At 37.7% G+C, this 20,922-nt stretch overlaps 1 protein-coding gene across 5 annotated transcripts in view; it reads right to left on the bottom strand.

The window, feature by feature from the left end:
* The window catches only part of ZCCHC4 (zinc finger CCHC-type containing 4), a 50,742-nt gene that overhangs the window by 9,845 nt on the left and 19,975 nt on the right, over positions 1 to 20,922 (bottom strand). For 4 of the 5 annotated variants that reach the window (XR_009736944.1, XM_061419829.1, XM_061419830.1 and 1 more), the window contains 3 exons: positions 15,175 to 15,247; positions 9,463 to 9,613; positions 7,804 to 7,904 (listed from right to left, as the gene is read on the bottom strand). Coding sequence is in view for 4 of the 5 variants with exons in the window: in XM_061419829.1 (XP_061275813.1) it covers positions 7,804 to 7,904; positions 9,463 to 9,613; positions 15,175 to 15,247 (325 nt within the window). In the remaining variant the exon portion in view is untranslated. Of the gene's footprint in view, positions 1 to 5,586; positions 5,708 to 7,803; positions 7,905 to 9,462; positions 9,614 to 15,174; positions 15,248 to 20,922 lie in introns of all 5 variants that reach the window. The other variant, XM_061419833.1, reaches the window with a different exon arrangement.

Raw genomic sequence — 20,922 nt, 5'->3', positions numbered from 1 at the left:
ACTCCATGAGAGTAAAATTTTATTATAAAAAAGTTAAAATTTGTTACGACAAATTCATGTTACCTGGGATTAAGAGAAGAACTCTAATCTTGTATCCAACGCAACAGACTCTGCAAGAAGTGCTATTACATAATTAAGAATTTAGCTTTGGGGGTTAAAAAATTCCATCTTTGATGGTCTGTGCCAGCTTGGTTAGGGTTTTTCAGGCTGCATTCACTGCATGTCAGTTTTCAGCTCCCTGAGGCTCAGTGCCACCTTGGTTTGGCCCTCCACCGTCACTTTCTGATAGAGCCAGGTCGAGGCCAGGCAGTGGCTCTGCCGCTCACTTGTTATATGACTGCAGGCAAGCCTGCATCATTTTCATCTGGAAAAGGAGGTTACTAACACTTACCTTAGAGTTGCTGTGAAAGTTAAATGAGCCAGTGTATGTAAAACACTGAATTCAGGACCTGGCATATGTTGGTGATAGAAGGATGGAGACACAGAGGGAAATCAACTACAGTTCTCCCCACAATGACTACTTCAAGCATTCACCTCTCTCCTTAATATCCCTAACTCAACTTTCCCTTTCTACAGATTATCTGGAAAGTAAACTGAAACCAACAAGCATGATTCCTATCAGCTTCTGGCTCCCGTCTCCTCCTCCAGCCTATCAACCATAAACATTCTCAGTTTGGTTTTAAAACTGCCGTGAATTCCACCTAGCCACTAAGTCCATCTTTCTTCAGATCATTAACTCTCAAAGTGTGGTGTCTGGATCAGCAATATCAGCATCACCTGGGATCATGTTAGAAATGCAATTTCTTGTCCCACCTAGGACCTAAAAACACAAACTCTGGGGGTGGGGCTTAGCAATCTGTATTTTTAACAAGCCCTCTTCACACACTAAAGTTTGAGAAACACTGCTTTAGATCACCCACAAGAGTATTATGAGATTTTTATAAGATAGATCCCAACCTTCAAGTAATAAATTGCATAGATTCTACATAAGATTACACTTAAGAATTTACAACAGAACTAACTCACAAGCTAGCTATTTAATGAGAGAACTGCAAAAATATAAGGCATAAGGCATCTCAGAAATTCCTGTCAAAGTGTCCAAAACTTTGGCCACCTGATGTGAAGAACTGACTCACTGGAAAAGACCCTTATGGCCTGATGCTGGGAAAGATTGAAGGCAGGAGGAAAAGGGGACGACAGAGGATGAGATGGTTGGATGGCATCACCGACTCAATGGACATGAGTTTGAGCAAGCTCTGGAAGATAGTGAAGGACAGGGAAGCCTGGCGTGCTACAGTCCATGGGGTCGCAGAGTCAGACACGACTGAGCGACTGAACTGACTGAACTGGAGGCACTGAGCACAATGGAAAGAGAGGCCTTTAATGGGAGACTCCTAGGTTCTCCCATGGCCGTAGCACTGCTGGCTAGATGTACAGGGGAACAAAACTAGGAAGACTGATTAACAAGCTTCAGCAGTGGGGGGAAAGAAAAGTACAAGGTGAGGAGACCCAACTAAATGAGAGACAGTGAGGAAAAAAGCCCTAGGGTGTTCTGCATGGTGAGCATACACAGGTCAGCGTAGTGAGTCCACAGTCTAGAGTAAGCATGTAAGAGTAGGTGTGGGCCTACAGCTGGATTGCTCAGGAGTATAACAACTACAGTATCATTAACAAGGAAAGGAGAAGAGGTTAGATCACTTTCAAAGCTCTGCATTCAGTTGCTACATTTTAAGAGAGGCATTAATAAAGCCAGTTCATTTCTACTGAAAGTAATGAGGATAAATAGGACTTACAGTTTTACAGACTGGGGGTGTTTATTCAGAAAAGAGAAGACTGGGAGGATCTGATGGCTATTTTATAACTGAAGGAGTGTCAAGTGGAATAGAAATTAGACTTCTCCTTCATTGCTTTGGAAAAGAGAAGTAGGACCAATGGTTATAAGTTAATAGGGAGCATATTTTATCTCCATATGGGAAAATTTTCTAATGATTAGAGCTATTAAATAAATTGAGTTGCCTTGTAAGGCTGTAGGACTTTGCTCACTGAAAGCATTCAAGTGAGGCTAGATGGCTGCTTGTCATGAATTTAGTGGAGAGGATTATTATATTGGGAAGTTAGCCTATGCTAAAGCTATGCTTGTTTCCAACTTTAAAATTCTATGAATATATGTTACCTATTAGAGGCTAAGACACAAAAGCAGACTTTACTTCAATCACCTTAAAACAGTACTTTAAGTAGTTTTCTTTTAAAATGGTTTAAATTCATAATTTTTCCCTAACGCACTTCCTCAATGTACTCAATAAATATATGGCACCTTATTAAATCCAACAAAGATATTCTAAACATTTATGAGTGTCATAAGAAAAAAAATTCTTTCCAAGAGAATCTTATGAAGATTTTCAAATGCTGGAAAAGAGTATCTTAGAAAGACTTTAAGTAAATGGAATACTCCATGCAACAGAATAGATAGCAGATGGAAGAGAGGGGGGAAAAGAACAATTTCTTTATGATTACCCAAGGAGTCAGAGAATGTGTGTGTCAGGAAGGTGGTTGATTACTTGATTTTGCATAACCTAATTGAGATTATTATTATTTTTAAATGTGGGTTTGTTGTGCTAATTAACTATAAACATATGGTATGTAAAATGCATGCTGCTAGGGTAAATTAATGTACCTCTAACATACATCCATATTTCATAGCTTCATCCACACAAATAAACCTCCTATGGAAGTGCTGTAAAGCAAACACAATTTTGCAAATTGCATATCACTAGTGGTAGAGCTGATACACCATTTTCCCATCATTATCCCTGACATTTCACTCACAATGATGATGAGAGGCATTTTCAAATAGAAAATTTCTCCCATGGAACTGATTAATGTGATGAAGTACTGTATAGAAATGAGGGAAAGTACAAAATATCTGCAATTCCTAACTTTTAATTTTATCTATAAGCAAATGTCTTCTGCAACACAAGACTGAAACTAGTTCTATGGAAACCAAGACATTCAAGTCGACAATTACTCTGCACCTACTATGCTTGAAATGTCATGCTGGGAAATAAAGATTAAATAAAAACAGTACATACTTGTATTTTCAGAACTCCCTAAAGTATGTTGTTTAATTTCATTATATTCAAAAGATCCCAAGTGAACTCTTCAGCTCCATCACTCAACTTCTGCCATAGCAATAAGGTTTTTTACATATGTATTACATATGTAATATATTCATCAGGCTTAAGTTTAAAAGTAAAACTTATCTGCCATCCTTTTTTTGGTTCAATTATTTTATTTTACAGGTAAGGAAACAGAGACCTGGAAAGATAAAGTGACTTCCCTCAAGATTAAAGAGCTTCTAAAAGGTTAAAAACCTTATTCCATGTAACCTCTTATTTTAAATATCATACGTATAGATACATATAGATATATACAGAGACATACACAGACATGTTTGTGTGTTATTCATCACTTCAAATCCATTAAATGTTTTATGTTTACTATATATTGAGTTTTGAGAATTTCTTGTCACCTTATAATTTACAATCATTTCTCAGAAATTCCTGTCAAAGTGTCTTCATTTCTTAACATGAAATCAGCCTCGAAAAACTGTTTTCTAATGGGATGATTTTTTTAGATAGCTTTAAAAAAAAACCAGAAAAGCAAAGATCTCTACTTTTAACAATCCAGATAAATGTCCCAGACTAAGTAGAAACAAGAGATCATAGCATGTTCCAGGTGGAAGGGAAGTGAGATGATCCAGCTCAGATATGGTAAATACAGGACCTGAATCTACCACTCTCTGACCCTGACCCTGTGGCAGACATGACTAATCAATCTCACTACTTTCTGCCACTGAGTATGGTATTCTCAACAAATTCTCCAGGAAGTCACTGACAATTCATCAGGCTTACGTCTAAAAGTAAAACTTATCTGCGATCCCTTTTCTGGTTCAATTATTTTATTTTACAGGTAAGGAAACAGAGACCTGGAAAGATAAAGTAACTTCCCTCAAGATTAAATAGCTTCTAAAAGGCAGTGCTAGGACTCAAACTTCTGACTCTAAATCAGAATTTCTTTTCATTACCAAATCCTTCCTTTCTAGGTCTTAGATAACTATTTATTCTGTATTCATCAAGTACTTTATCACTGAAGATTCTACATGATTTATATTTTATGAAGATTTGCAGCATTTCTGCCTTCCTCTAACCTAAAAAGTATTTCTGAAAAAAGAGATTTTGTGTGTGTGTGTGTGTGTGTGTGTGTGTGTTTTTTTTACTGTATTGTGGTTTGGGGGCATATAATTATCTCAGACCAAGTCAGAAAGAAAGCCTAATCAAGGTCTATGGGAAAAGATCTGTGAAGGAGGAGAGGAAACTTGAAAATTTTTCAATTGATGAAGGCAGTTTAATATAAAAGGGAAAAAATTACCACAAAATGAAGCTAAAGTAACAATAGAAAAAAAAGAAAGAATGCAAAAGGTTTGGAAAGGATAATAATAAGTCTAGAGAAAGTCTCAAAACAAAAACAAAAAACAGAAAAACCATCAAAGGTGAAGTACAATAAACGAGGTTTACATTCGCCCCAGGAGATCTGGCAAAATCTTCTCCCAGTGAGCATGTAATGGGGCAGTAGTTCTTATCTTTAGTAGGAATCACAAAAAAATGAAGATTTGTTTTGTTTTATAGTTTTATTCTAATTCTTCTCAAAAGTTGGCTTTCTCTCTAATTGAAAACACTGCTTTCACCCTGTCTGATATACATGATCTAATTAGAACCTTTTCCCCCAATGCACTGAGTTATATAACTACTTTCAGTAAACTTGGACCTTGGAACTAGTTCTCAAAACTAAAACTCCAACATTTGTAACAGTTCTTTGGTAGTAACACTGCCTGTCTAAACAAACAATAACTGGTTAATCCACATTAATTGCTGGCATCTGCCTTATCCTGGATCTGCCTTCTTCTGCCTCCTCACCATTTCAAACTCTTGCCCACAGTGAAAAAATGGAAATAAGTTTGAGCAAACTCGAGGAGATAGCAAAGGACACGGAAGCCTGGCACGCTGCAATCTATGGGGTTGCAAAAAGTCAGATATGACCTAGTGACTGAACAACAACAAAATGTGGATGAAAGTTTTCTGAGGAATGATGTGTTTCACAATTTTAATGTCTCAGATGCTGTACAAACGAGACCTGAAGAAAAGTTTTACCCTGACTCTGGGACCATCTGAATGATGACAGTATCAAGATGGTTTCAACAATGCTGATAGCAATGACCTTTATTCTACGTTTGCTGTGGGTCAGGGACAAGGCTAAGCTTTTTAAGATATTATCTCAAGTAATTCTTAAAACCTTATGAGCCAGATATATTGTTACTATGCTCATTTAACAAGATAAGTTTCAGAGAGTTAGATAAAATGTGTAGGCCTAGTTATTAAGTGCCAGAACTAGGATTAAAACCTAGTTCCTTTTCAACTCCAGAGTTCATTCTCTTTTTCATTCAATTACTCACTCAATGTGTATAGGGCACCTACTATGTGCCAAACATTATACTGTATGATTATTCACTGTCAAAGGCAGCAGGTGTACCTGGAAGCCAGAAATGGCTTGCTCAGTTAACATCTCTAGGATATGTCAGCTATCTCTGCATTGCAAGTGTCCATATTACAGTAGAAGCATCCTTCAGATAAGCAACAGAAAACTGGATGCCCTAAAAAGGAAAGTAAACCAGCTTTGAGAAGAATTATGATACAGATTTTGCCTAAAGCAGAGCTCAAGAAATCAAGGTTAAAATGACTTGTGCTACACAGTTTTGGAAAGGAATCTGTTAATGTGGTTCAACAGCCATGAAAATGTCCATTAAACTTGACAATGTAACTTCTGTAACTCTATTTCAGTTTTAGAAATTTATTTTAAGGGAGTTATGTATAATATTAAAAAATTCTATGAATAAAAGATGTTTAAAGGTGGAAGCAACCTCTTAAGTCTGAAAAAAGAGAGAATAACAATACAGTCTGCTAATGAAATAATAAAGCATAAGATTATATAGCTACATTTTAAAACATACATTTATATAAGGCACCATGAAGGAAACAGAATTCATATTCATCTGCTATGATTACAAATATGTAAAACTATTTTCTGAGAAGACTAGAAGTGAATACAGTTGACCCCTGAACAACACAAGTTTGAACTGTGTGGGTCTACTTATTCATGGATCTTTTTCAATAGTAAATACTATCAAAACAAATTTGGCTGAATCCACAGATGCGGAACCACAGATATGGAGAAAGTTCAAATACAGAGGGCTAATTATAAGTTATACACTGATTTCCAACTGTACCCCTAACCCCCTGGTTATTCAAGGGTCAACTCTACTTCAACAATATATTTGCTGTTTGGAGTAGAATTACAGGTAGGATCTGTGCCCTCATTTTTAGTAACACTGTTTCTCACATTATTTCTAAATAATTTTCATAATAGTATACATCTTCAGGATGTACAAAGATTAGAGCCAAGTGCTACAGGAATTATACCTATTATCTTGTAATGCTATGCTATGCTATGCTAAGTCACTTCAGTCGTGTCCGACTTTGTGTGACCCCAGAGATGGCAGCCCACCAGGCTCCCCCATCCCTGGGATTCTCCAGGCAAGAATACTGGAGTGGGTTGCCATTTCCTCCTCCAATGCATGAAAGTGAAAAGAGAAAGTGAAGTCGCTCAGTTGTGTCCGACTCCTAGCGATCCCATGGACTGCAGCCCACCAGGCTCCTCCATCCATGGGATTTTCCAGGCAAGTGTACTGGACTGGGGTGCCATTGCCTTCTCTGATTATCTTGTAATAGCATATAATATAATGTAATCTGCATATAATATAATGTATATTATATAATAAATTATATAATACAATCACTAGGCTGTACACCTCAAAGTAACACAGTATGGTAAATGAACTATGCTTCAATTAATAAAAGAAAAGAATCAACTGCTGGCTTGGAATGACTAGTGAAGACTTTTACAGTTTGGGGGCTGAAAAACCTTGATCAGAGACTAGTCAACTGCTCAGAAAACTCAAACAGAAAAATGTCATTACAGAAGAAGAAACAGTGCCCACTTGCTGACCACACACTGTGATGGCAACAACAGGGTTAAACTCAGAACTCAAGGAAATGAATCCAGGAGAGTGGACACTAAAGCAGACGAGCTGAACGGCAGGGACGTGACGGAGAAGGTCTGGTCAGTGCCCTGAATCAGCACACTCACACCTCAGCATCTTCACTTCTCTGAAACACTAGTTGTTTCAACACGACTTTGGGCAAACCCCTCCTTGGAGCTCCTGGCATCCTCTGGACAACAAAGTAAAGTGTACAAGGCATTCCACCCACCAGAAAAAGTGATTTACTTCTCTACCACCTCTGAATGGAGAAATCCCATGTTCATAATGATGATCCTGGGGTGCTGCCCACTCTCCTGGTGATGTGAAACATTAGATCATTTAGTTTAAAACCTGGCTGAGTTCAGAATTACCTGGGAAGCTTGGTAAAATATTTTTTCTTACAGCTTTACCCTCTGATTTTGATTTAGTAGGCTTATTTTGGTACCTAAAAATCTATATTTTTAATAGGCACCCTAGAGATTACAGACACCAGGAACCACTGCACTAAGTTACATATGATAGAGTTTTAGTGTCTCATATAGCTTATAGTGTTTGCATTTACTAAAACTGATGGATAGTCCTACCAGGATATTTATTTAAGCAGAATATCTACTTCCCAACCATGCCAGAAAACAGAATATTTACTATACCTGGTAATCCAACATGCAGAAGCTTGGGAAAAACTGACAAATTCGGGATTCAAAAAAATAGGGGAAAATCCAGAATATGGGTAGTTCTTTCTGACTGTTATCTAATGGATCACAAAAAAAAAAAACAGAAAAGAAAAAACTGATATCAGAGAAAACATAAAGAAGAGAGTTGTTACTGAAAAAAATATGGTATTGGGAGAAACTGTAATCCTTCAATACATTTAAATCATACAAAAGGAGAGACTATTTACTGGAGTACCATTTACAACTTGACTTTTCCCCAAAGTCAATGGAAACATTCTCGTCTATTTAACCACAGCTACACGGGGTATGTATATAAAAGTTAACTTTATATGCATATCACTGTGGTCTAGGTAAAGGCAAAGATATTACCTAAAAAGTGAGAAATAAAAAATGAGTTTCACTATGAAGCACAAAGGTGGTTGTGACACAGTGGAAGGATTCCTAGACCAGAAGGCAGAAGGCCTTAGATTTGAATCCTTATCTCTGCCATAACTCACTATGCCAGCTTTCAGGGTGGATACATCTTTTCTGAATCATGGGAGATTCTTATGAACAATTCCATCAAAATTAATTTTTATGAGAGACAGTGGACATAGCTATTATTTACAGAACACCTCATACAGGCTGAGCACAATGCTAGGAACTTTTTTATATGTTATCTCTTTACCAACACCTGGCGTCAGATATTAATATAGTAATCTCATATCATAGATGGGGAAACCGAAGCTGCAAAATTTAAGCACTTTGTTCAAATTTATGCAGCTAATAAGCAGTAGAACCAAATTCAAGCCCACAGGGTTCTTTACTGCTTCCCCAACAACAATGACTTGTCCACTCTGAAAAGTAGACCTCAGAACCAAAAATAAGTAGGATACTTAGCACTATGAGTCACTTTTCAGATTTCATTTGCATCCTATCCCCAAAGCACACTATTTATATAGCACAATTAATGGAGAGGCTTGATCACTTAATTCCTGACACTCTTATATTTATCAATTTGCAGGCTGGAAACTGAAAAATGATTAAACTGACTAATTAGGCAATTATATAAAACACTTTGAAGTCCTAAGCCACTTTAAGCTGAATATCCCCCAGTCATTAACCCATTTCTAGAGTCAGGTGTCCATGCGTGACTGCTAGGCTACTTGATGGCCAGCCTTCCCCAACAAATCTGTGCATAGTTCAGAGCTTTGGCCCAGAGGCTAGGTGCCCTTCTGGAGTTGTGGGTAAGGCTTCTGGAAGATGAAATATAAGGTCCATGAGGGCAGAGGTGAGTGTCCATTTACCACTCCATTTCCAGTACCTAAACAGTATCTGGAACATAGTGCCCATTTAGTAAATAGTAAATAAGTGACAAGAGTTCACTGATATTCTGTTAAATGTTCACGGATAATGCCTCCTTATGCCCACCAAAATCAAACATTTTACTTATGAGCCATTTTTCAAACACATAATTAGAATAAAACTAAGTGTATCATGATGAAGTCATCATCAAATAAGCCTATTTTTCAACAAAGAAGAGAACTCAAGGCATGTGTATTTTTTCAGTGCTCTGATTCACTAAGGTCTGCTAATATGTGATAGGAAGTAGACGCATATACATGTTTATTTTGCAGTAAATAATAAATCACACACCTTGGCTGTGACCTTCTTTCCACATAGCAATTAACTTCTTGAATGTAACAGCCAGAGGTTCAACCAAGCCACCAAATGGAGGATCTGTCACCATGATGACTCCTTCACCTTTATCTTCCTGTAAAAATGTCTTGCACACTTCAAGGGCAGCCTGGAACAAACAGAAACTCATTTCTCAATCAGGACTAGAGTCAGGTACTTCGCCCTACTTCAAGGAGAATGCACTGGCTCAGTCTCTCTCTTCATCCTGAACTTCACCCACCCTATCACCCCAGAGTCCCTCAGTGACATCCTGAAGCCTCTCTCATTTGGCCTCGTAAGATTTTATCTTCAGGTTCCTTGATAAGTGGGTTTATAAAATTGCAAATTCAAATACCATCACTATCAGAGGACTACACATTTCAAATAGTTATATTAAAAAACTAAACTTAGTAACCTAAAAGAGAGAAACTCACTATCCATGAAGACTATCTAAAATGCTAAATTCAATTCAACAAACAGAAACTGTACAACAAACAACAAACAGGGACTGTACTAAACACTGGAGACACAAAGATGAATAAGACATATTTTTCCTATCTGGTTTGTCCACCACCATAATTTCAATTTAATGAGCCCCAAATCACCAGTTAAACACGCATGTATTTTTGAGTGCCAGGTAAATGGCAGGCATATTTGAAAAATGAAAAGTAAATAAATGCAAGTTCACAAATAACAAAGCTTATCCAGGCCATGAAACTGTGTTACTAACATATTTTCCCAACAAACTAACTAAAGTGTTTTTAGTAATTGCCAACATCCACTGGATCATCAAAAAAGCAAGAGAGTTTCACAAAAACATCTACTTCTGCTTTATTGACTATGCCAAAGCCTTTGACTGTGTGGATCAAAACAAACTGGAAAATTCTTCTAGAGATGGGAATACCAGACCACCTGACCTGCCTCCTGAGAAATCTGCATGCAGATCAGGAAGCAACAGTTAGAACTGGACATGGAACAACAGACTGGTCCCAAATGAGGAAAGGAGTACGTCAAGGCTGTATATTGTCACCCTGCTTATTTAACTTATATGCAGAGTATATCATGAGAAATGCTGGGCTGGATGAAGCACAAGCTGGAATCAAGATTGCTGGGAGAAATATCAATAACCTCAGATATGCAGATGACACCACCCTTATGGTAGAAAGTGAAGGAGAACTAAAGAGCCTCTGGATGAAAGTGAAAGAGGAGAGTGAAAAATTTGGCTTAAAGCTCAACAATCAGAAAACTAAGATCATGGCATCTGGTCCCATCACTTCATGGCAAATAGATGGGCAAACAATGGAAACAGCGACAGACTTCATTTTGGGGGGGCTCCAAAATCACTGCAGATGGTGACTACAGCCATGAAATTAAAAGACGCTTACTCCTTGGAAGAAAAGTTATGACCAACCTAGACAGCATTTTAAAAAGCAGAGACATTACTTTGCCAACAAAGGTCCATCTAGTCAAGGCTATGGTTTTTCCAGTAGTCATGTATGGATATAAGAGTTGTACTATAAAGAAAAGCTGAGAGCCAAAGAATTGATGCTTTTGAACTGTGGTGTTGGAGAAGACTCTTGAGAGTCCCTTGGACAACAAGGAGATCAAGCAGTCCACTTTAAAGGAAATCAGTCCTGAATATTCACTGGAAGGACTGATGCTGAAGCTGCCGCTCCAATACTTTGGCCACCTGATGCGGAGAACTGACTCATCTGAAGGGACCCTGATACTGAGAAAGATTGAAGGCAGGAGGAGAAGGGGACGACAGAAGATGAGATGATTGAATGGCATCACTGATGCAATGGACATGAGTTTGAGTAGACTCCAGTGATGGACAGGGAGGTCTGGTGTGCTGCAGTCCATGGAGTTGCAAAGAGTCAGACACGAATGAGTGACTAAACTGAACTGAACCAGTAACTGCAAAGTTAACATTAAAAACTGTCCAGTATATTTATCCCTTTTTTGCTTCTGGAAAGATCAACAAGAGACAGACCTATAATACTAGCTCCAGTCTACTGACTTTGTAGTAGCTTTCAAGTACTCATCTATAAAACCAAATCAACACTTTTAGTATACAAAACAGTAGATTTTAAAGTTTAATGGCATTTAAACTTTAATAAACCTATATGTACTTTTGTTCTACTATTAAATCAACTTAGAAGACCCAATTGAAGAAAGGAAAAATCACAACACCCTAATCTCTTTTCTCTAAGAAAGTATTAACTTCCTCCTGGAAGTCCTACAGCAAAGGATGGTGTCAAGAAGGTTAATCATTTTTCAAGTGCTGCCTGGCATTTCCTTAACCTGCCTACATGATCAAGGACTAAAATTACAGATGATGTTATTGAAAAACCTTCAAATCCCTAAGAGTTTTAAGCAGGAAAAAAAAGTAAACAAAGCCTGAACACTTAACCAAATTTTTAGAAAACATTAAAGAGTATCTTTCCAGGTAAGAATCAATGGTGGGGTGTACTGTTCTGAGTGGCTGAAGGTCCTAAGGTTGATCACCTTAGGAAACAAGGCGGGAAATAAGATGCTTGCATATGCCACCAAAGCTGACAATAACTTAACTCTTTTCTTCATCTCAGTGGCTGGCATTTATTTTTTCTTTTTAATTTTTTAACTTTACAATATTGTATTGGTTTTGCCATATATCAACATGAATCCGCCACAGGTATACATGTGTTCCCCATCCTGAACCCTCCACCCTCCTCCCTCCCTGTACCATCCCTCTGGGTTGTCCCAGTGTACCAGCCCCAAGCATCCAGTATCGTGCATCGAACCTGGACTGGCGACTTATGGCTGGCATTTTAAATAGGCACCCTCTGTATACACTTTAACCAACTTAACCATTAAGGTGTATGACATTTTTTATTTTTCGAGAGACTATATTGTTATGAAAAAAATCTTGTACAGTAAACTTCTGCTTTTTAATCCAGTCAACTGTGGAGAGCTGTGCAGTGGCAGAGGCTTAGATCCTCAAAGGTATTTGGTGCCTCAAAGGCTTATATGCCTTCACAGACAGGCACCTGGTAGACACTTAAATACTTTAGTGATTATTACATGGTAATCTCTACTGAAAACCTTGACTCCCAGTAGGTAGAAAAGGGGCAGACAATAAAATCATTAAACAACAGTTTTCTACAGATCATTCTCTACAACCGCAGTGCTATTTAGAGGCTGCTCCTAAAACACAGAGAAAGGAGAGCCTGAGTTGGATGACTGTTTTCTTTTAGGAAAGAAAACATGGAGCTTAGTCTTTACAGCTTATTCCAACGGTTATTCTAGAAACTTGCAATGTAATTCTATAAACTCTCAATAAAACTTACACAGAATTTCCTAGAGAAATGCTAATTATGTGTTACTTTCTTGAAATATACAAAATTGCTGGCCAACTGTTAGATATTTAAATATAATTTTACTCGTCTTTATGGTTCAAAATAAAAAGCAAAGTCATGGTCTAGTATTAAGAACAAATGAATACCTGACCACTACCATCAAGCAGTAACAGAAGCTCAGTTACTCCCTCATCTGTGTCACTAACACTGACAGCACCCCCGAGCTCAAGGCCCCACAATTCCAAGAGGCCACCCTGGACACTTGCATGTCGATGTTCTGCCAGCCCCACAAACTCAACATTTCCAAATGTCACTTACAAACTTCCCACTCTGCATTTTGAAGAGTGAAAGATGAACCCAGGTCATGGCCCCATGGTATCTTTGATCTCTTCCCCAACACAGGTATCACCAAGTCATCTTTTTTTCCCAAATGAGGTATAATTGCCATGTGTACACATAGTAATTACATCAAGTCTGCTGGTTTCCATCAGTGAAATGTCTTCAGAATCCACTTCTTTCCTCTCCTTTTCTTACTGTCACTGTCTGAGGTGAAAAGCCCCTCTTCATCTACTGTCAAGTGATTTTTCAATTTCTTGTTCTCCTTAAAGCTCATCTAATCAGTCCTCAAATTCTGCTGATTATCAACCACATAAGCCCTTCAGGAAACAGTGAAATACATCTAATTGTAACTGCTATTTACTTCAATACTTGGTTTTCATAGCTTTCACTGCTGAAGAATGTGTATCCCAATGCTAAATTGATTCTGATGGAAGGAGTACTTCATTGGCTATACCTACTAAATCAGGAGACTCACTTTTCAATCCCAACCAACAATTTAGAATCTACTTTCATTTCCTAAATGCATAGGTCTTTTGGTCTTCTTGATTTTCAGTCTGTCAGTTAATATCTTAAAGCACAATATATACTTAAGCATAGTTCACCATTTAAAAAATATAAATATATATGCATATATGTATGGACATGGGCTTCTCTTATTGCTCAGCTAATAAAGAATACACCTGCAATGGCAGGAGACGTCCGGTTCAATCCTGGGTTGGGAAGATCCCCTAGAGAAGGGATAGGCTACCCACTCCAGCCAGTATTCTTGGGCTTCCCTGGTGGCTCAGACAGTAAAGAATCTGCCTACAATGTGGGAGACCTGGGTTTGATCCCTGGATTGGGAAGATCCTCTGCAGAAGGGCATGACAAGCCATTCCAGTATTCTTGCCTGGAGAACCCCCATGGACTGAGGAGCCTGGAGAGCTGCAGTCCATGGGGTCACAAAGAGTGGGACACGACTGAGCAACTAAGCATAGCACAGCACAGCACATGTGTGGATATGCTTCAGGTAGTCTTGATAATTTCAAATATTTTAGGCCAGCCTTCTGTCAGGTATGATTACTTGTTGGTTACAGATTTTATTTTGTAATGGGACTAACAAAGAGTTCAAAACAAGATTAGAAATATCAGTTCTTGCTATGTTGTTTATTCACAAGGACATTATTAACATCATACTGAAAGAAGGTTTTTTTTTTTAAGCCACTCTCCTTTTTTTAAGGCTAATTTTTAAGAGCAGTTTTAAGTTTACAGTGAAACTGAGAGGAAGGTTCAAAGATATCCTACATACCCCCTGCTCCTACCCCTCCCCTATTCCAATATCCCCCACCAGAGTGGGACATCTGTTAAAAGTGATGAACCTAAACTGACACATCATTATCACCTAGAGTTCATATATTGGGGTTAACTCTTCTTGACACTGTCTATTTTTTAAGGATTAGTTTAATAAAACCATAAATCCCCTTAACTAGGACATGAAATTTATCAGAGAGGAAGACATCAAACAACTAACCACAGAATTATTTAATTACAGTATCATAAATCTACAAAGGAGAACCTGACCTTGTCTGAGGGTAGGAGAAGCTGGAGAAAGGAACTTGGAACAGGGTTCTGAAGGATGAGGTGAAATTAACAGGGCAAAGAGGGAGTGGAAGGAAGAGGGAACAGCATGGCAAAAGCCCCTGTGATGGAAAGGCCAGCCTGAGACGAATGTCATGTGCCCTGAATACAAATAGCAAAGCAGGAACGGAAAGAAGACAGGCTGGAGGGCGGAAGGGTCAAATCACACAAAGCTACATGGGTCTTGCTGAGAAAGTAGGTCTTTACCCAAGAAGCAGTGAAATGCATGAAAGGTGAATAACATGATCACCCCTAGATGCTCGGTAACACTCAGTGAACAAACAAAAGTAAATATCAATAAATAGAGGAACAGTCACCATTTGCTCTTGAGAGACTGTAGAAAAATAATGAAGGAAATACAAGAAAAGAAGAAAGAGATAATGGTCATAACTCTTACCTTTCCATCAAAGAAGTGATGGTTAAACATATTATAATGGCAAAAACTATCTTCCATATAAAACTGTGAATACCTGTAAAATAATTTATTACTGTAGTTACTTGTCTGGTCACAGACATATAGTAAATAAATGTAAACTAAATTTTAAAATTATGAAATCACACCTTAAATAAAATCAATTTCATCATCCTTCAGGTTTCTGAAATAAAGAATACTTTCCCCAAACCTCAAGAAGCTAACAATAGTGGATGAATAACAAACTTAGATTATGGTCCCAAGTTTTAACAAGTCAGTGGGAAAACTACAGAAAACTCATATACAAAAAACACACATATTCCTATGGACCAGAAGATTATAAATAAATAATTATGTTCCTGATAGATTATTACGCATTTTAAGCTTGAGTTGGTTTGGCAGTTAAAATATGTCTCTAATATTAAAAGCTAATAACTTTAAGGAAAATACTGAATCAACATTTCTGCTCAATAGCTGTTATTTTCTTCTGTGGCTAACAAAAAAGGTATTTAATACAGTTTTTTTTGTCTACTGCACATTAGCTTAATAAAATATGCTTCTTAATACACAAGAAAAAGAATTTATGTGCATTTCATATTTACTGAATTAGTGCCAGGAAAGAGGATATTTATTTACTGATTGAATCATTTTATTCTTCTAACATAGTACTTGAAAATGCAATCACTAATGAATGGGAACACCAGCTTTGGGTATTAACACATTATAATTTCTACTAATTTACTAGGCAAAATTCATATCACATTTATGGCTTAAACTTGCATTTACTTGATTTCTTACAAAACTGAAATTTCTTTCTTCCTTAATTGTATTTGTACTGCCTATCTCTGTTTTCCCCATTTATGTCTATGGGTCTTAATGTCTTTCTTGCTGACTTCTGAGGGTTTTCTTTGTGTAATATAGAAACCTCTTTCATCTCAATAGGATTCTGAACTTTCATAGTTTTGTCAAAAACGATTCACACAGGACCACACCATCCTTCTACAGAACACATAAGCTAGTGGAAAGACTGAAAAAAATCATGGACACATATTTACTTATACAACTTCTTTACCGAATCATGATAGAGGCACTTCTTTGAGTCTACTTCTACTGATAGTTATTTAATACCATCTGCATAATCACCAACCATGCTGAGTATTTAATACAATGGACAAGCCTAGTTTATCCTCTTTCTATTACACCGTGACTAAGAGTACAGCTCGAGTGTCAGGGGGCATGGTTTCAAACTCTTAAGTCTCTCAGTTACTAGCTGTATAACTTTAGTAATTTATTTTACCTATCTGAGCCCCAGTTTCTTCATCTGCAAAATGGGAAAATGATTTCTACCCCATAGGACTAGGTAAGAATACATAAGATAATTATGTAAAGTGTTTAATACAATGCCAGCTATAAAGCACATACTGAGATTTCAGGTATCATTATTTTAATAAATACCAGCTATAAAGATTTATGTCTCAATGTCTCTAATATTAAGGAATTAGGTTTATGTCCAACCAAAATTTCTCCTCCTGTAATCTAAACCCATTTCCTCTTATTCTGTGCAGACAGAAGAACATCTGTTCACCATTCTCAATACAATATCCCTCAATATCATTTAAGATACTGTTAGTACATCTGCTGACATAAATTTAAACTGAAGGAATAAACAGAAGGCTTAAATAATGGAAAATATTTAAACTATACACTGTAACCTAAGGAATACTCCAAAAACTGTGGGACAATGTCAATTACCATTATTTAACAAATGTCTTCCTCTTTAACCAAATCCCAAATAGCTGATAATATATCCATATCAATTATTTAATTTACATATATATTAAGACTAGTACAGCTGTAGATCAACCATCATTGAGGTGTTCTTCCTTGTGTGAGCAAGGGAAAAATACAATCCCTTTTTTTTTTTTTTTTTGGGAAGAACCAAAATATCCTTTAATGGGTGAATAAACTGATATCTCTTTACAATAGAGCATCACTTGGCAATAATAAGAAACAAAATAATAAATGAAGCATAACTCAGTAATAAAAATTCAAACAACTTGGATGGATCATAAGGAAATTACAGTGAGTGAAAAAGTCAATCCCTGGCATACAGGTGGCTGCATGCAGACCTTCCACAGGCTCTCATGTCTGTTTGGAGAAGGCTACCTTTTTTTTTTTTTTTTTTTTTTAAACTTTATATAATTGTATTAGTTTTGCCAAATATCAAAATGAATCCGCCACAGGTATACATGTGTTCCCCATCCTAGACCCTCCTCCCTCCTGCCTCCCCATACCATCCCTCTGGGTCGTCCCAGTGCACTAGCCCCAAGCATCCAGTATCGTGCATCGAACCTGGACTGGCATCTCGTTTCTTACATGATATTTTACGTGTTTCAATGTCATTCTCCCAATCTTCCCACCCTCTCCCTCTCCCACAGAGTCCATAAGACTGTTCTATACATCAGTGTCTCTTTTACTGTCTCGTACACCGGGTTATTGTTACCATCTTTCTAAATTCCATATATATGCATTAGTATACTGTATTGATGTTTTTCCTTCTGGCTTACTTCACTCTGTATAATAGGCTCCAGTTTCATCCACCTCATTAGAACTGATTCAAATGTATTCTTTTTAATGGCTGAGTAATACTCCATTGTGTATATGTACCACTGCTTTCTTATCCATTCATCTGCTGATGGACATCTAGGTTGCTTCCATGTCCTGGCTATTATAAACAGTGCTGCAATGAACATTGGGGTACACGTGTCTCTTTCCCTTCTGGTTTCCTCAGTGTGTATGCCCAGCAGTGGGATTGCTGGATCATAAGGCAGTTCTATTTCCAGTTTTTTAAGGAATCTCTACACTGTTCTCCATAGTGGCTGTACTAGTTTGCATTCCCACCAACAGTGGGAATTTTTTTTTTAATTAAATTTATTTATTTTAATTAGAGGCTAATTACTTTACAATATTGTATTGGTTTTGCCATACATCAACATGAATCCGCCACGGGTGTACACATGTTCCCAATCCTGAACCCCCCTCCCACCTCCCTCCCCATACCATCCCTCTGGGTCATCCCAGTGTACAATCCCTTTTTAAATGTATTTCTACCGCCCTCCACTTTTTTCACTGCTTCACAATGCAATAGATATTTTTTTTAATTAAAAAAGAAAATGTTATTTACATAAAATTCAGCACAGCACACTTGTCCAAAATGTTCTCAGTAGCAGTGGGCAGAGCCAGAGAGAGAAAAAAGCCAAGGTTTCAGCTCTAAGCTTCCATCAAACACAAATAAGGGAGCATAATTATTCATATTTTAAATTACGAAAAAGCACTCAACATTACCCTCTTAAAATGAAATTGGCCACAAAGAATTATTCTCTCCATTGAATAAGGCAAACAAAACCAATCAGAAATGCATACACTTGAAAACTGCTCAAAAGGACATCCATTTAATTTGGCCATTCATTCTCTTTAAATGAGAGCCAGTTACCAAGTATGAAACATGTTCTACACACAGGAAATGTAATCAAGAGCTGAATAAAATTAGTTCACGAAATGAACTTAAGAAATTCAGCTTTTTGATATAACTTTATTTGGATGTAGTTTGCCAAACAGAATTTCACATCTTTCATGCTAAAATTGGAGCATACAGAAATCCATCTTAGCAAATGTTAACTTCATATCTTCTTTTTCTTGTTGCTCACTTGCTAAGTCACATCTGATTCTTTGCAACTCCATGGATTGCGGCATGCCAGGCTTCACTGTCCTTCATTATCTCCTGGACTTTGCTCAAACTCATGTCCATCAAGTCAGTGATGCAATCCAACCATTTCATCCACTGTCACCCCTTTCTTCTCCTGCCCTCAATCTTTCCCAGCATCATGGTCTTTTCCAGTGAGACAGCTCTTTGCATCTGGTGGCCAAAGTACTGAAGCTTCAGCTTCAGCATCAGCATCAGTCCTTCCAATGAATATTCAGGATTGACTGGTTGGATCTCCTTGCTGTCCAAGGGACTCTCAAGAGTCTTCTCCAGCACCACAATTCAAGAGTCAGTTCTGTGGCATTCAGCCTTTTTTATGGTCCAACTTTCATACATACATGACTACTGGAAAAACCACAGCTTTGATTATATGTACCTTTATCAGCAAACTGATGTCTCTGCCTTTTAAAACACTGTCTAGGTTTGTCATAGCTTTTCTTCCAAGGAGAAAGTATCTTTAATTTCATGTAGTCACTGTTTGTGGTGATTTTGGAGGCCAAGAAAATAAAATCTGTCACTGTTTCCACTTTCCCCCCGATCTATTTGCTATGAAGTGATGGAACTATGTCATGATCTTCTTTTTTTGAATGCTGAGTTTTAAGCCAGCTTTTTCACTCTCCCCTTCATCAAGGGGCTCTTTAGTTCCTCTTCGCTTTCTGCCGTTATAGAGTGGTATCAACTGCATATCTAAGGTTGTTGATATTTCTCCTGGCAATCTTGATTCTAGCTTGTGATTCATCCAGTCTGGCATTTCACATGATGTATTCTGCATATAAGTTACATAACCAAGGTGACAGTATACAGCCTTGACATACGTCTTTCCCAATTTTGAACCAGCCCATTGTTCTATGTCCGGTTCTAACGGTTGCTTCTTGACCTGCACAGAGATTTCTCAAGAGACAGGTAAGGTGATCTGGTATTTCCATCTCTTTATGAAGTTCATATCTTAGATGTTCAGAAAAGGGCATTTAGGACTTCCCTGGTGGTCCAGTGGTTAAGAATTCACCTGCCAATGCAGGGGACATGGATTCTACCCATGGTCCAGGAAGATTTGACATGCTACAAGGCAACTAAGACTGCGAGCCACAGCATCTCAGCCTGCACTCTAGAACCTGTGCTCTGCAACAAGAAAAGCCACTGCAATAAGATGCCCATTTGCTGCAACTGGAGAAAGCCCATACCCAGAGACCCAATGCAGGCAAAAATAAATGGAAGGAGGGAGGGAAGGAAAGGAAAGAACATGTACAGCACGTATACACAGAGCCCTAGAGTTGAGATGGTTCTCTGCAGCTCTGCAAAGACCTTCTGTAGGGCAACAACAAGCCAAATTCAAAGTGCCGAAGGAACTATCTACTGCCACACTATACTACACAGGAATGTTTCCCTGATTTAATTGTGGTCTCTGTGAAAAATGTGAACCAACCCCACACTCCATCATAATGTAAATACAGGCAACAGGCAGAGTTCATTCTGACTAGTAACATATTTCAGTTAAACCTGCTCTCTCTTAGCACTCAGTGCTGACCTTTTATAGAACTGACTCAAAAATAGAGTAGCTTTCAAAGAAGCTAAGCCAGGAGACCATAGTTCAATACCTTCAGCTTTTGTTTGCAACACACAGAGGTTTGCAGACACAGAAAGAAAAAAGCATCTGTGTGTTCCATAGGTTATACAACAACTTTATCTACATCACCTACTCCCTACTTAGACCAGGGGATTTAACTATAGGCTCAAGAAAGGTGAAACTGCAAGGTATGGCATTTAAGGCAAAAGAGTCAAAGCACAATATAAATCTTTCAAGTTAAAAGTAAAACAGTAATAAGACTTAGAAGTTCTTTTTAAGCAATTTTTAAAAATTAATGTGACAATGATTAACTTAAAAAAATAATACTAGTAAATCAGATAAGATGCAAAAAAGAGTTTTGGAGAACAGTGCACACTGATGGGAATATGCTTCACTTACTTCACAC

Source organism: Bos javanicus, chromosome 6, assembly GCF_032452875.1.
Source record: "Bos javanicus breed banteng chromosome 6, ARS-OSU_banteng_1.0, whole genome shotgun sequence".
Lineage (NCBI taxonomy): Eukaryota > Metazoa > Chordata > Mammalia > Artiodactyla > Bovidae > Bos > Bos javanicus.
This window is presented reverse-complemented; position numbering and strand designations above follow the sequence as displayed.